General features: G+C 39.3%; 2 protein-coding genes across 5 annotated transcripts in view; both read left to right on the forward strand.

The window, feature by feature from the left end:
- Positions 1–16,719, forward strand: part of jbug (filamin-type immunoglobulin domains fbug) — a 272,164-nt gene that overhangs the window by 40,153 nt on the left and 215,292 nt on the right. For all 4 annotated transcript variants that reach the window (XM_072300607.1, XM_072300594.1, XM_072300598.1 and 1 more), the window contains 2 exons: positions 102–260; positions 8,438–8,494. In XM_072300607.1, the coding sequence (XP_072156708.1) occupies positions 102–260; positions 8,438–8,494 (216 nt within the window). The remainder of the gene's footprint in view (positions 1–101; positions 261–8,437; positions 8,495–16,719) is intronic.
- The window catches only part of LOC109042783 (GTP-binding protein Di-Ras2), a 504,879-nt gene that overhangs the window by 5,514 nt on the left and 482,646 nt on the right, over positions 1–16,719 (forward strand). The gene's annotated exons all lie outside the window — the stretch shown is intronic.

The raw sequence follows: 16,719 nt of genomic DNA on the forward strand, positions 1-16,719 counted from the left end.
TTCCATTATCATGTGGCTCCTCTCTGCTGAACACTGCCTTCATTTTTCTGTAAAATAGTTCTTTTTGTAACTAATTTCTGTCATCTTACTTTGATCCGTAGGTGGACTCGGAACAATATTGATTGACATTGTTCATCATCATGAATCGTTACCCCACACTATAGATCACTTGGGAAACTCAGTTTATCGTGTATCTCTCCATACCAGGAGGGCTGGCAAATACAAGGTTTATATCTACTTCAATGGATTAACTGTGAAAGGTGATTTTGTCTTATTCTTTATCTTTAGGTATAAATAGCTGAAGTAAAAACACATGCTGCTCTATATTTCCGTTTTAAAAGCCTCATCTAATTTCAATTTTTTGTCATAAATAAACACTGAATACTGTTGCTTGAAATCAGCATAGAAGTATGTAAAAGGTGAAGAAAAATTTCAGAAAAGTTTAAGGTAAAGGCTAGAACGCACTCTGCCAACGTCTTTTAGGGCAACTGTTCCTACTGGATCATGAATATGCAGAAAGGACCTGAAAAAAGTGCATGCACTGCAGACCATTGCAGTAAAAATGTTCCATTCATATTGTCGATCACTGTGCCTGTTTTTGCCTGGTGTGACCAACATAAAAATGCTCTTCACAACCAGCTTTGTAGCAGAGACCGCAATAGTTCATATCCGAGTTGCCTTGGCATCAGGTATCAAGAGGCAACTGTTCCGAGAATTCCCTTGGTACTGAAATCTGGATGGGGATCAGAAAGCGTACGGCGCTGTCAACCCCTTCGGAGGCGTGAGGGGATGTGAAACGCATGCGGTTAAAATCAGGCCCTCGGATCGGTCTCTTTTCTGATGAAAGTAAAATCTTGAGTTTACTATCCACGGCTGGAGCATTTGCTCAAAATCAGTGATTTAGAGTTGATTCAACGGCCGGCGTCAATTCGCTCAACCTCTGCTATGTCAAAGCCTTGTCCAGGTACAGAATGGTGGCTCTGGTTCGGCTGTGTCCTCTCGTGTTTCGTTTTCGTCCGTCAGACTGAAATGATGCATGAGAGCAATAACATCTACTTTTTCTACTTCGCTATTCCCTCTCAATCCTCAACTGTTTATGCTCGCTCATTTCTTTCATATATTTTACACAATAGGCTCCTTACAATTATTATGTGTCATAAAAATTGACGATCGTAAAACGGGTTTATCGCAGGGAACGGATATTGAATGTCTTGAGGCTTTTTTAATTTTGAAAAAATTGCTTAAATAATTTTAGACAACATTACATTGTTTTATTTCAAACAAATGTTTTGATTCCTCATCAGTCAATCTACAAAAAATTGCTTTCAATTGATTCGACCATAATATCAATGATCAATGATCATGATGTATTTTTTTATGTTATTTAACTGTAGCTTTTACAGTGCGCCCTGTGGGGGCTTTGCTACACCTAATCACCATCCTTGTCTATTGGAACAGAGGTCATCTGGTAAATGGATCCTCATAATTTCATTTTGAATGCCGCCTATCCAAGATTTTGCTGGGCGTCTCGTATACGTTTCCTTCCAAGAAGAAATCATTTTAGTACCTCCTCAGGCAGTCTTTCATCCGTTATTAAATATGACCATACCAGATAACCTGATTCTTTTGCACGTAAAAAAACTGAAAATTTAAATTTTCCCTAATTTAGTTAAAAGAGGAGGGTGTAAATTTGAATAAATGCAACTTCCCCCATTCGTAACTTCATCGCAAAAGCCTGGGCAGATCTTAGATTTTGCCCGCAAAATCAAGCGCATGCAACCCAGCACTCTGCAGAGTTAAAGTAGTCGCATTTTGGGTTCAAACTCAGCTTCATATATTCATCGATTATGAAATGCTCCCCGCAATATTCAAATATCGAGGGTATATTTCGGAAAGGTATCTTAGTTGGTTTATATCCCGTCATTTTATTTGTAATGCTTTTTCTTTTTTAACTCAGAAGCCTTCAGGAAGTAAGGACATGGGATATTCTCGAATATTTCCAATCCAAAGAGAGTAAAGGAAATGAATTTGAAAGAAAAAACTGAAAATCGAGTTACTTTAATTAATTTTTTGATGGGGAGAGGGATTAGAATCATACCGACTTCACTTGGATATGACTAAAGCCTAAAATGTTAGTTCCAAAAGAGAAAAAAAAAAAAATCGGAAAATATAGTCCAATTATTGTTCAATCCTCTTCGCATAATCGCATACCACTGTGCTTTCAATTTGTTTGTTGCATTACGTTTCTTCATGATTTCTCGATACTTTATATTAGACACTAATCCCTGTAAGATGGGCCGCAGAGCAGCCGAAAGGGGGACCATCTGGTATTCTGCCGTAATAGCAAAGAGAGCAGTAACTGCAAAAATGAAATTTTGATAGAACGGGCTCAGAAGCGTCTTACCAGAAAACTACTGAAAGAGGCCTCCGTTCTTTCTCAAATATCACTGATCGTCCGAAAGATTCCTAGAAATTGTTTGGATGATTAAAAATTGACCGATTTTATTCCAAACACATGGATAGAGTATTATTTATTTTCATATTCGGCTAGTGTTAGGCAAGAAAGCCAAAAGTGCTATCTTCCGCATGCTTTCGGGGTTGCATTTCGGACACACAACAAACACATTTTCAGGTTAGTATTGGCAGAAGAAGGCGGCTTTTTACGTGAAAGCATTGTTTTAATTAGTTCTCTGGAGGAATAACTTACGGGTGTTTTGCATGAAACTACGTCATTTTTAGCGCACTTACGGGTTTCTCATATGTCTCGTTTTCATACAATTAAGACGTATTTTGCTGTTTTAGTCATTTTAATGATTTCATCTTATAAGAGATTGAACGAATTTTGAAGGATTTTGTGATCACATTGTTCACACATTACTTTCATCCGCTAATGACTGATGAGGGGATGTCGATAGGAAACTCTATCTTCATCAAATTCCAAATCTCTGGCTTGACCGTTGCCGTTGCCGTTGCAGTTTTTTGATATTGGGCTAATGACAATTGATAAGTCCTCTAGGGGCAATGACCTCCATTTACAATGTCTCTCTACTGTTGTATTGACCAACTTTTGGGTTGCTTATAGCGTCGCTTCGTTGACATTAGGGTGTACCTTGGTTTCTATATGAGCCCCAGAAAGCATGAACTTATATGTGAACCGCAGCTCACGAGGAAATTGAGTTACGCCCTTCCGCCGGAGGAGCAGCAATATTTTCCACTTACTCAAATTTTCAAGATTTTCCCCTTAAATTGATGCCATTTCTGGAGGACATTACAGAAAAAGAATGGTTTTAACATCATTTTTGAGAGCCTCAGGGTTTTTTTTTCAGAGAGATGTTTGTTCATTACGATTCCGCAAATAATGTTTTCTTTACGATTTGCTATCGTCTGTTATGTGTCTACGACGCTGATTAGACGGACACAATTGCGTGTTTGGGCAAAACTTTTTTTAATTAATCTTACAGGAGGGCGGCCAAAAAATTCTCAAATTTTTGACAAAGCCTCGACCAATGAAGTAGGCTGAAAATTCTATGGGTTCAACCTGTTTCGCAAAATTAAGCAATTTATCGCTTTTGATGCTCACTCTGAGTGATGGTTCTTTCCCACGAACACAGAGAATTTTGTTCCGGTGCACTTCTTTACGAACTTTTACGTGACGGTAACGAAAAATTTTTCAGATTTTTAACTAGCCTAGTGTATAATCTCTCAATTGGGCTCACAACAAAATACGCCCAACAAGGTAGGTGGCATTCATAATTTTCCACCATTCGGTGCCTACTTTCAGTAATGATAAACATCACTTAAAGAGGAACTTTTTCAGCATTTTCTCTCGTACATTGACGCACACTGAAGCCACAAAATATCTTCATGATTTTTGAAAATCCCTTTTTTTTTTCGAGAACCAAGAGCAACTTTGACTTTTGTATTGGGGGAACTTCTCTCCATAATCTTTAACAGGTTGTATTGAAAATACCCATCATCTTCACTTGAAATTCACTTTTAATCTTCAATGATGTTAACACCTCGTTCTGCAACGTCATTGGGTTTTCTCAAATGGAAAAGGAAGCACTTAAAAAAGTGCCCCGAACTGTTAGTATCGGGAATCTAGAGTAGTGCATAATAGATTAGCACTGGGTCCATACTATTCTGCATGGATATCAATGTCAAATATTCCACAAAATTTTCCTTAAAGAGAACCTTTAATGAGTATCAGTGTACGACTGAGAGGGTGAATATTCAGCTCAGGCTGATACATTGGAATACAAAGCAAGGGTCTTCTTCAATAAAATTTTCCAGTCACATGCTTCGGAGCCCATTTTCCCAAAACTTCATTTTGGCACTTACTGCCCTCTTTGCTATCACGGCAGCTCAGCTCCCTCCTTCCCAGATCGTTACGTATTCTATCAACAGCCCATCACTTTGACACAATTAATCACCGCATCTGTGGGCACTGAAAAGCAACATCGTGATCTATTAACTCAAAGGCTCCAATGAATCATAATTTTCGGAAGTAGCTGAAATCTCAGGGATGGTACTTAATATATTATAGGGAGTAGTACTATTATGTGGGTATAATTAGGCCGGGAAATAACCCGAAAATGACGCGAGGTTACAGTGACAAGGAGCGTATTGAGAGTTGGCAAGAAGAAAACCAAAAACACGTACGGTGATTAAGTGATGGAGGTGTAAGGTTTTATTCCTCCGCGCACTTCATTGTAAAAGAAAACTTTAAATTTCTATGTTCGCAATGAAAATTTTGTTTCATATGTATGAATCTACATGTCGGGAGAAAGAAGAAGCGCAAACCTACTGGTATCTTTTCTAAAACAAGAAATGTTGTATTTTCTAGACTCTGTCAAATGTTTTGCAGAAGATATTGGTGTGACTTTTCTTCTCAATAAATTAAAACCAATAATTCCGAAACGCGGTCAGGGTAGAGAGGAGGGTTCTACCATCAAAAGTATAAACAACACTGTGAAGATGATTTGACCTAGTAAAAGCGAATACTTGAAGCACTTTTCACAAACTCTTAAAAAATTCTTCAAGAGGTAATAATTTGAATAACCCTTTTGGTATATTTTTAAAGGAAAAATGCTTCAGGACACTTACATAATAGATTTCCGAAAAAGAAGTCTCCTGTTTGAAGCATTATAACGTTTTTTTCTTCAATTTTTTCAATTCTGGTTAAAACCAGATTAAGTCGTAAAAAGTTACAGTAAAGTCAAATGTTTCAATTTTTTTACTGATGCAATTTTAATAATTGATAATATTATGTTTGCAAACTGCACAATAAAAAGGCCTTTATTAAAACTACTTTCAAACAATTATTCTTGAAATTGTCTGTTTAAAATTTACGAGTTTCTTGATGGGAAGATCATTTGAGAGAAGAAGGAGGAGGAGGAGGAGGAGGAGGAGGAGGAGGAGGAGGAGGAGGAGGAGGAGGAGGGAGGAGGAGGAGGAGGAGGAGGAGGAGGAGGAGGAGAAGGAGAAGGAGAAGAAGAAGAGTAGGATTGTAATGATAATTAGAATAGATAACGCAGTAGGAATGGAAGCGCCGTGCAGCGAGGTGGCGGTAGTCTGATTTACGCGGGAAATTCAAATATCGGATATTTTGAGCGAACTTGGCGGGGCCGGCTAGTTAACTCAAAAGACTGGATTTCATTAGCGAACAGCGAAGAATGCTATCGACCGCATGGATTTGCATATCATTGCCGGGGAATGGTATTTAACTCAGGATCTAATGATCACGCCCGGATCGATCCCTCAAATGTCAAGATTTAAATCGCATTGCTGGACCATCGCATCCGTTTACCTGAGTTGTGATCGCAGAACAAGAGAACAGGGAATCCCATTCAGATTTGAAGCCAGTGTCCGTGATGAATCGATCCGACCTCCCGACACTTGACGTGATGCGTGCCTTTATGAGCTATCGAAGCATATCATATGCAGTCTCTGCTTTGTAGTGAATGTGCCATTGTTGGTTTGCTCTTATTTGAAAAATACATAATAAAACTGGAAATTGATATTTCTGTGTTTTTCAGGTTAAAGCTTTAATATGTTCTTTAAATGCACTAGTGCCATTTTCTCGCAAGGATGACTGTTATTCTATGAATTTTAATATGTATGTTTATAAATAATCTTGACAGTCATGTATCTGAACTGAGCAATATTTCTGCTTGTTAAGCTGAAAATCTTCCATGGCTCTCTTTTCTTGATGGGTTGGTTTTTTGTAACCTCCTCAGTTAAATGACCAACCAAATTTTCATCAATAATCAGGTGGACACGAGAACCATGGACACAGGTCGATTGAAAAATGGAAATACAGTTAAATTGACATTGATTCTATTCACATTGTTTTGTTTGAAAATTTTATTATAAAATCCTGGAAAAAGTTCGTTTTACCGTCGGCACGGTTTCAATTGACATCGTTTTACTTGACACAGTCCAATGATAAAAAAAAAAAAAAATTGAAACACAATCCAGTCCAACTTTGATTCAATGGACACTTTTTTGATCGACTACTTTTCATCAACATACTTTCCATCGAAATATTTTATGTGGACGTAGGTTTGATTGTCTTTGATTGCAATTGATATATATTCAATCGAAATTATTTACATCAACACTTTTTCATTTGAAAGTAACAATCTAAAATTTCTGAAAAGGAATCCTTTTTAACGGTGACCCCGTTTTGATCGACATTGTTTTACTCGACACAGTCCAATCAAAAAATAAAACATGGATTCGATTAACACTATTTCAATTGACACAAATCGATCAACATAATTTATATTGACCCCAAAGAATCGAATGAAAATATTTTCAGCCCCCCTAAATGGTCCCTTGGGGAGAATGGGGGGAGGGGGTCCCCCGTTTCTCGCGATTTTCAAATAGGAAGGGTATGTTTTGACTTTCGATTTGGAATCTACGGCAAAAAAAAGAACATTTTACTTTCTGCACTTTTTCCCTAAACCCCCATTTTTTGGAGTTATGGGGCATTTTCGGGGCAATTTTCAATTCGATGCTGTATAAGCGGCCAAATTATCCAAATTTTAAAATCTAAAAATCTCCTGAGAGGAGAGGTCAATACCTTTTTATTGATGTGCCATATAATCCCTGTTGCTCCAAAATTTTGGGGCTTTGGAGAGCCGCAAGTCAAAAATTTCTAACGGCAAGGGTATGTTTTGACCTCAGATTTGGATTCTACGAGGAAAGTTACGTAGAATTGCTATGGCGCACGGCCTGTTTGCTCCAAATTACTGAAGAACCCCATTTCCCCGTAAGGAGCCGTGTATTTTTGGAGAAAATAAGGGGCAAAAAAAATTGGAGCAAACAGGCCATGCGCCATATCAATTCTACGTAACTTTTCGCGTAGAATACAAATCTGAGGTCAAAAGAAACCCTTGCCATTAAAAATTTTCGACTTACGGCTCTCCCAAGTCCCAAAATTTTGGGGGGGGGGGGGTCGTGGCCCCCAAAATTTTGGAGGAACAGGGGTCATATGGCACATCAATAAAAAGGTATTGATCTCTCCTCTCAGGAGATTTTTAGATTTTGAAATTTGGATAATTTGGCCGCTTACAGCATCGAATTGAAAATTTTCCCGAAAATGCCCTTTAACTCCAAAAAATGGGGGTTTAGGGAAAAAGTGCAAAGTGCAAAATGTTCTCTTTTTTTGCCGTAAATTCCATATTCAAAGTCAAAACATACCCTTCCTATTTGAAATTCGCGAGAAATGGGGGGGGATCTCCCCCCCCAAAAACCTTCCCGAGGGGCCATTTTAGGGGCTGAAAATATTTTCATTCGATTCTTTCGGGTCGATTTACCCCATGAAAGCATTTGTCCCGAAGCTCAATTCTCCGCCGTTTTCGAGAAGAAGATAGTAAACGGGTGGTCTGGATCACCCTGTATATAATCATTCTTAAGGGTTCCAGCCGGAGCGAAATGAAATTTAATTTTATAGTACATAAAATTTTCCGTACTCTAATTGCCTCAATCATTTTTTTAAGTTCTAGCTCTGCTGCTTCATCATTTTTTGATTTGTTGACTTCTCAATTATTTCTTGTGTTTTGGTATATTGATTCTTTGAATATCCTTATTTGTTCCCACTAAACCATCTTTTTAGCTTCCAAGGGGTGTGGGTTGGGGCATCTTTATGATGAAACTCAAGACTCCTCAGGGTCAATACTCTATTTGGCCCCGCGGTCCCTGACTTAGTTCGACCTAAAATAATCAAGAAAACAGCCTGGTACGGGTGGTCTAGAACCTAGTCCAGTATTTGCCTTTTGAAAATGGGACATTATTAAATTGTCCACAAATAGTGCGGAAATGACGAGGGGATGCAATGATTTCTCGAACAGTCCTTGCAATATTTATGCACTAAATACTTCATAAAAGTTCTTTTTTCATGCCATAAATTTCCATTTCTATGTGTTTCTAGGTAGCCCTTTTCTGCTACGAGTCGGTACGAAAGAACAAATGAAAGCAGAGAAAACATGTAAGTATTCGGTGATTAGTTTATAAACTATCCATCATGAAATTCATTCAAATTTCTCAATGGGTTCAAAGCTTTAGAGGATTGTTGACCTTTTAAAAACATTGAGATTCAATTATTGAGAGTGGAGTTCGTTTTAGGACATTTGACAAATCGTATTGAATGAAACTGAGATGGGCCGAAATGGATTTTCCGCGTCACCGGATACGGATGCGAATATCGATTTTATGCATCCGGCCGGAGCCGGATACAGGATCCGGATAGTGCTTTTTCGCGTGAGAAAAATCTCCCGATATCGTGCAAGAAAAAGTTCCCCATCACGCGCGAGAAAAATCCTCCGATTTCGCACTAGAAAAAGCTCCCGATGCCGCGCTTGGGACAAGAAGCCCACTGTGTATTACACCATCAAGACCGTCATCCACGATGTATGTGCCTTCGCACCGGCAACCGCCATATTTTTCAATGCTATGCTATGCGTGGGCCCGCTAAAACGAATACAAAAAAAAAGACCTGGCAGATAAGCAGCATGGCTTTAATTGGCTTCATGGTGTAATGGGCCAGATGAATCTGATATGCAGAAAGAGAGATATTATTAGGAGTGTGCCTAATCAAGTCAAAAGTGGAAAACAGCGCTTTGATGTTGCAACAACAAGCTGCGGACTGCGACATTACAATAATTGCACAGTCACATTCGGACTAGAAGCGTTACCAACAGGGAACTTTAACACATGTTGGTGGCATTGTTTTTTTTTATCTTCCACATGCATCTTCGTCTTTGAATGTGAAACGCACAGACTTTTGGAACTAAGACGTTGTAATCAAGTAAATGTGCGGGAAATATCCTTAATTCCGATGATAACAAGTTTCGAAAAGTTAAACAATTACGATGACTACTAAAAGTGCGCTAAAAAATGTCAAAATATCACCAAAAATTTATCGAAATTTTCACGGCCGTAAAAGCGCTATCCGGCGGGTCCAAAAACCGGATATCGCGATCATCCGGTCGATACGGATACCCGCGAAAATCGTATCCGGCCGGAGCCAATTATCCGGGATGCGGTCAGTTAATCCGGCAATCCAGATAATTGCCGGATACCCGGCCCATCTATAGAATCAAGTAGATTGATCAAAATAACTCAGCAGGATTTGGAAGCTTTACATCTGGTCCCCAATAGACATGACTCTGCTCATACAGGGTGTACCAAAAGTCCGTCCCACCCCTGCTAACTTTTGAACGAATTGAGCTAGGGTAATGAAACTTTGGGAATGTTCCTATCTCAAAGGGGACCATCTTTTGGGGGGTCAAAATTTTGGTCCCCCCCTTAGGGGGGGGGGGCGCGGGGGGCCCCCAACTTTTTTTTTTTTTCAAATGGCAACCCCTATCTTGTGATACCTCATTTGAAAGAGCATTAAAAACTAAGAATTTTGGCGCAAACCGCAGATCAATATCTTTATTTTTGACCGAGTTATGATAGGTCAAAGGTCAAATTTGACCTATTTTCAAAAAATCATAACTCCGGTTCAAATTATCGTAATGAAAAAAATAAAACGGGAAAATTTACCAAATTGTGTCCGCTTTTAAGTAAAAATTGCAGAAATCACTTCGGTTTAATTTTAAGGAGGGGCTCGGACCCCCAAATACGTCAATTCAAAGGTCATTCAATTTTCCCACGAAATAAGCCAATTTCCCCTAGATTTGCCTCCACATTATCTCAGTAAGGTCAAAATCAGTTCAACATTACGCTGACAAGTCCCCAAATTTCGGGAATGGTTAAAAAAACGAAATTTAAGGTGATTAAATTTGACCGTTTAAAGAGCCATGCACAAAGTGGCCCATTTTTGGGCCTTCGAAATTGGGGTCGAAGTGAGGTTTTTTTTCATCCTTAGGGTGACTCTTTACACATACTGAAATTTCAGATTGAGTATACGCACCATTTTCGAGTTATGGGGGGGGGGGGTAGGGTGTATCTTATTTTTGAGTTTTGCGAAAATCAAGTTGGTCAACCCCTAAAAAGTTTCTATGTAGTCTCTAAATGAACCCCCTAAAAGGAAAAAAATTTAAAAAAATTTTAACCCGTGCCTCAAAGGGCCTAAAGGGCCTAAACCCAAAATTCAAAAATTTTGGCAAGCGACACATCAATTCTGAAGGAAAATGGCAAGTTACGGCCCTTTTAGAACAGAAATTTCGTCCGTTTTGCCGTATCTTGAAGCGTAAGGTCACAAACGGCCCAATGACGACGTGAGGCTATGGGCTGGCGGGGCGCGCCGCGGCCGGCCCGCCGCACATTGGTTCCGAGACCCGATCTAGGTGGCATTAATTCGAAAAAATGAATTTTGGAAAAATTAAAATTTGACACCACAGATTGATAGTGCATACTCTCGAGAGTAACTTGGCCAAATATCATGAGGATTGGATCACTAATAAGGAAATGATAAGCACCTAAAGGTGAGGCCGCGAGGTACTTTTGGGCGGACTCGCACCAGTTTTCAGTGTTTACTGTCAGGTCCTATGATTTGAAGTTCATCACACAGAAATAGATGCAAATGTGAAGTGTTCTGTTATGGTGTATCAAAAATATAAGGCATGTTAAAGGTTTATACGTTCTTACTATCTTTCAAAAACGTGTCTATACATCTAGACAAGCCGTTAGACAAAGCGTTATTTTCTACTAATTCCAAGCAAATTTTTACAAAAATGGCTCTAGATGAATGTCTTGCGCCGGTTCGCACGCATACAGACCTACTGTAGTAGTTAGTACTAACCCTAAACTTGATTTTAGTGCAATAAAATTCTGCGCATACTTGCGTCCCTGGGGGTTAGGGCACTTTGAATTTCCAAAACCGGCTTTCAAGAAATAAAGAATTGACACACTAAGGAGCTTACTGCAGACCTCAGATCCTTGGGAATATGAATACTGCATTTTTTATAGGTCATGTGGGTTCTCAAGTCTTCATAATCGTTAAGATGATTATTTTTTACTTTGTCTATACCTCTAGAGAAGCCCATAGACTTACCACAGCTCCGGTTTTTTGACTGGAAATTTTACAATTATGACTCAAAATAAAGGCCCTGCGTAGGTTCGCACACGTGCAGACCGACTGTAGTAGTTAGTGCTGACCCTACACTTGATTTCGGAGCAAAAAAATTCTGCGCATACTTGCGTCCCTGGAGGTTAGCGCACTTTGAATTTCCAAAACCGGCCTTCGAGAAATGAAGAAAATTGACACACTGAGGAGTTTACTGCACTACTGCAGACTCCAGATCTTTGAGGACTGCATTTTTTGCACATCACGTGAGTTCTCAAATCCTCACAATCATTGGGATGATTATTTTTCACCTTGTCTATACCTGTAGAGAAGCCCATAGACTAAAGACAGTTCCCGTTTTTTGACTAGAAATTTTACAATTATGGCTCAAAATACAGAACACGTGGGTTCTTAAATCCTCTCAATCGTTTAGATAATTGTTTTTCACATTGTCTGTACCTTTAGAGAGGCCCATAGACATAGCACTGTTCCACAGAAAAGGAGCTTACTGCACTCCTCGCGCATTATTCCGTGATTGTATGAGTAAATGTCCTCTAACTTAACAACGAATGCTTATTTCTTTCTTGGTTCATGATTTCTTCGTGTTTTTATTCTCTCAGGTTTGTAAGGCTCTGAAATCATCGCAAGCTCACAACTTTGTTTAAAAAAGAAAAAAAGCAAGTGTGACACCTCACTCTTTTTGATGCGCAATAAAATATTATACCGATGAATATTTTCCTGCTCTTACAGACAGTAATCATTTTTCTTTCAAAATACTTTGTTATTAATTTTGGTTTCTGCTTTCCTTCATTGAGTGAATATACTTCTTGTTCAAGTAAAATATTTATGTTACGTATGTTTAAATTGCCGCGTATAATGAATTTAAATGTATTTTTTGAATTATAGACGAAGATCGAATCTTAATTCATAGTTATTCTGATAATATAATAATTCTGATAGCATAATTGTACCATTAAATTACAAAGCTTCAAAATTTCTGTTGGTTTTAAAGCGCGGCGAATCAAGAAATCAGCGAGCATTGAGGTTCAAATAAAGTTCTTCTTACGCTGATTTGTCAACACTGTATGAACAACTCGAATAGTGGGATAAGCAGTTTTCTTTGGTACTGGAATTTATTTTCCTCAGGGAAACCACAACATTTAGGAGGTATATTTTACCAGATAATACCAATTCCTGGTTCACAAAATTATACAACATTGCCCACCCCCCCCATAAAAAAATTAGTAATTAGAGGACAAATCCTCGTAAATTCATCGATAGTTTTTGATGATAAATCAAAAAAGGTTGAAAAATATATCAGTCCAGGAATTCAGCCATTTTAAAATATTATTAATGTAGTATTAAGTATGAATTTTCAAGCTAAATGCAAATTTACCACCTTATGCTAAATGATACAGTCAAATTGACTTCAAATTCGTAATTAGCGACCCAAAGAACCCCTAGAAACATATATAATATGTCATCATCAGTGATATTCTAATTAATGCCACCTAGATCGGGCCCTGGAACCAATGTGCGCCGCTGAGCGTGCGCGCGCGGCAGGGTTGCGCATCGCCGCTTTACACCGGCGTAGAGGAACGAACGGTGGGGTGGGAGGGGGATATCCGGTGGAAAAGCATCCACATTTTCTATCCATAATGAAAATGCATTATACTTTTTCAATATAGATGAGGAAATATGAGCCATACAAGGAAGTGATGAAAAGAGTGACAAATACATATATAGTTTGTACGGTTAGGAGTGTAAGTGGGGAAAATTTGCCGTAACTACAGAACAGCCCTGAAAATCTCCGGGAAATAAAAGCTGCTATTGATGAGAGGTTTGCATGAGAGGTTTAATTAAGGACTAATTAAAAAGATAGGTGCGATGTTGTCGAATCGTAAGCCCTTTACGCGATCAAAAGCGATTAGTGTAAATTTAATTGGAAAAGTTCAAGAAAAATTTGATGAAAGAAAATTGCCCCAAATTCGGGAAGTGCTTAAAGTGTTTTTCTATTATGTGAAGTTTTCGCACATTAATGTCGATGGCGGTGCGTCGAAAACCTCTGATCTTGTAATTCCAATATGGAATGAAAAATGTAGAATCCCTGTGATACATAGTGTCCATGTTTTTAAAAATGTTTACATTTTTATGAGGAGTGGAGGCGCGTATCAAAAAATGCTAGCCGTCGATCGCTGGTTCAAGAGAATTTGGAGACTGATTTTACGGCAAAAGTCGACGTGTTATTCGACATTGCTTTATGCAATACTCTAGATATCATGGACAATGAAGAGGATAAAGCATTTTTAATTCTTCAGCAAAAACCTGAATGAGAATGCATAATATCCACAGTGAAGGATACTATCCTTGCAGCAGAGGTGAGGAGAGCAGACAAGAAGAAAGCTCGCGCCCAGGAGAGAGTTTCTCGACAGGAAAAATTCACGCTCGCTTATAGTCCCGCCAAACGGAAGAAAATAAGTTTTTTCATTTCATATGAAATCACTGAAGGTTTGATACATCAATAAGACTTTGTTTACCCTCCTTTTCATTGGTGTATTTGACGCGGCATCAATTAGAAAGTTTTATTCAATCGGTTCAATCTGGCTTCGCCAACTTACAGCTGATGTTGATTACCTGGCCTCACCCACGGGGCTAAATGACACATTAGCCTCATTTACTCAAATCTGCCCCAGTAGCCGAGTGGTCAAGGGCATTGCCCACGGTTTTAAAGAGTGGGGTTCAAATCCCAAAGTAATTCATATTTTTTCGAGAAACTAATATTACATTTTTGATTATAGCAAGTAACTGTAGGGGGGGGGGGGGGGGGTTCAGTACCACAAAGTGTAAGTGAGTAAGCCATATTGAACCTCTCGAATTAAACTTTCTAATTGATGTCACGTTAAATGCACTAATGAAAAGGAGGGTAAACATAGACACTATGTATCACAGGGATTCTACATTTTTCATTCCATATTGGAATTACATCGAGTTCGACACGCCATCGACATTAATGTGCGAAAACTTCACATAATAGAAAAACACTTTAAGCACTTCCCGAATTTGGGGCAATTTTCTTTCATCAAATTTTTCTTGAACTTTTCCAATTAAATTTACACTAATCGCTTTTGATCGCGTAAAGGGCTTACGATTCGACAACATCGCACCTATCTTTTTAATTAGTCCTTAATTAAACCTCTCATGCAAACCTCTCATCAATAGCAGCTTTTATTTCCCGGAGATTTTCAGGGCTGTTCTGTAGTTACGGCAAATTTTCCCCACTTACACTCCTAACCGTACAAACTATATATGTATTTGTCACTCTTTTCATCACTTCCTTGTATGGCTCATATTTCCTCATCTATATTGAAAAAGTATAATGCATTTTCATTATGGATAGAAAATGTGGATGCTTTTCCACCGGATATCCCCCTCCCACCCCACCGTTCGTTCCTCTACGCCGGTGTAAAGCGGCGATGCGCAACCCTGCCGCGCGCGCACGCTCAGCGGCGGGCCGGCCGCGGCGCGCCCCGCCAGCCCATAGCCTCACGTCGTCATTGGGCCGTTTGTGACCTTACGCTTCAAGATACGGCAAAACGGACGAAATTTCTGTCCTAAAAGGGCCGTAACTTGCCATTTTCCTTCAGAATTGATGTGTCGCTTGCCAAAATTTTTGAATTTTGGGTTTAGGCCCTTTAGGCCCTTTGAGGCACGGGTTAAAATTTTTTTAAATTTTTTTCCTTTTAGGGGGTTCATTTAGAGACTACATAGAAACTTTTTAGGGGTTGACCAACTTGATTTTCGCAAAACTCAAAAATAAGATACACCCTAGGGGGGGGGGGGGGGGGGCAAAGTCCCCGATTTTCACCCATTTTTGCAGGTGTTTTAATGTCGAACATCGGCTGTTACGAGGTACTAGATCTAGATATTGAAGCGCGGTTTTCGGTAATTTGTTCAGCTATTCCTGTAGTATTTTTCCACATCTTTCATAAAGCCCCAAATGGTTTTTCGGGGGGCGGGGAGGGAGGGCTTTATTCATACTACCATGACCGTTAGCGCATCTTACTGACTTTACTTTGTTCTCTTCTCTTCTCTCCACGCCGCGGTCATGATGGTATTTTCTGTTGAGGATTTTTCTTCTTCTTTACATTTTACCAATTTTAATGTCCTCCCTCCCTTTTCCCCTTTTTCCCCCTCCCCCGCAATCCAAACACTTCCTCTCGAGTGCTTCATCCTGTAAGGCAGATATGACAGGGTCATATGTGGGGGATTATTTCTCTTTCTTCACGATTGATAAACTTTGACCCTACTTACTTCTCCCTTACAGGGGTAAGGGCCCCCCTTACCCCTGTATTATCCCCCCCCACTTGCCCGCTCCACTTTACTTGAAGTAGTTTGCTCCCTCCGCAGCAGAAATGACGATGTTTCTGGCAAATAATTGTTTACTTATGTTTAGGTACTGAAATACTGAATACATGGGAGCCACCCTCCTACTCTTCTCGTTCTTTTCCCCTCTTATTCGTCCCTCTTTTGCCTCGTTCTCTTTACTTTTCACTTTTCTTCTACTTTTTAATCTTTTTTTGTGGGAGTAATATAGTTATGCGAAGAGAAAGCGGAAGAGAATGTACCTAGGAAAGAATAAATTAGACATAGAAGTGGAAAGGGAAACAAGAAAAATATGAATAAGAAAAAATTCCTCACAGGAAACATCGTCATTTCTGCTGCGGAGGGAGCAAACTACTTCAAGTAAAGTGGAGCGGGCAGGTGGGGGGGGGGATAATACAGGGGTAAGGGAGGCCCTTACCCCTGTAAGGGAGAAGTAAGTAGGGTCAAAGTTTATCAATCGTGAAGAAAGAAAAATAATCCCCCACATATGACCCTGTCATATCTGCCATACAGGATGAAGCACTTGAGAGGAAGTGTTTGGATTGCGGGGGAGGGGGAAAAAGGGGAAAAGGGAGGGAGGACATTAAAATTGGTAAAATGTAAAGAAGAAGAAAAATCCTCAACAGAAAATACCATCATGACCGCGGCGTGGAGAGAAGAGAACAAAGTAAAGTCAGTAAGATGCGCTAACGGTCATGGTAGTATGAATAAAGCCCTCCCTCCCCGCCCCCCGAAAAACCATTTGGGGCTTTATGAAAGATGTGGAAAAATACTACAGGAATAGCTGAACAAATTACCGAAAACCGCGCTTTAATATC

The sequence above is a fragment of the Bemisia tabaci genome, chromosome 1 (assembly GCF_918797505.1).
Source record: "Bemisia tabaci chromosome 1, PGI_BMITA_v3".
Classification (NCBI taxonomy): Eukaryota; Metazoa; Arthropoda; class Insecta; order Hemiptera; family Aleyrodidae; genus Bemisia; species Bemisia tabaci.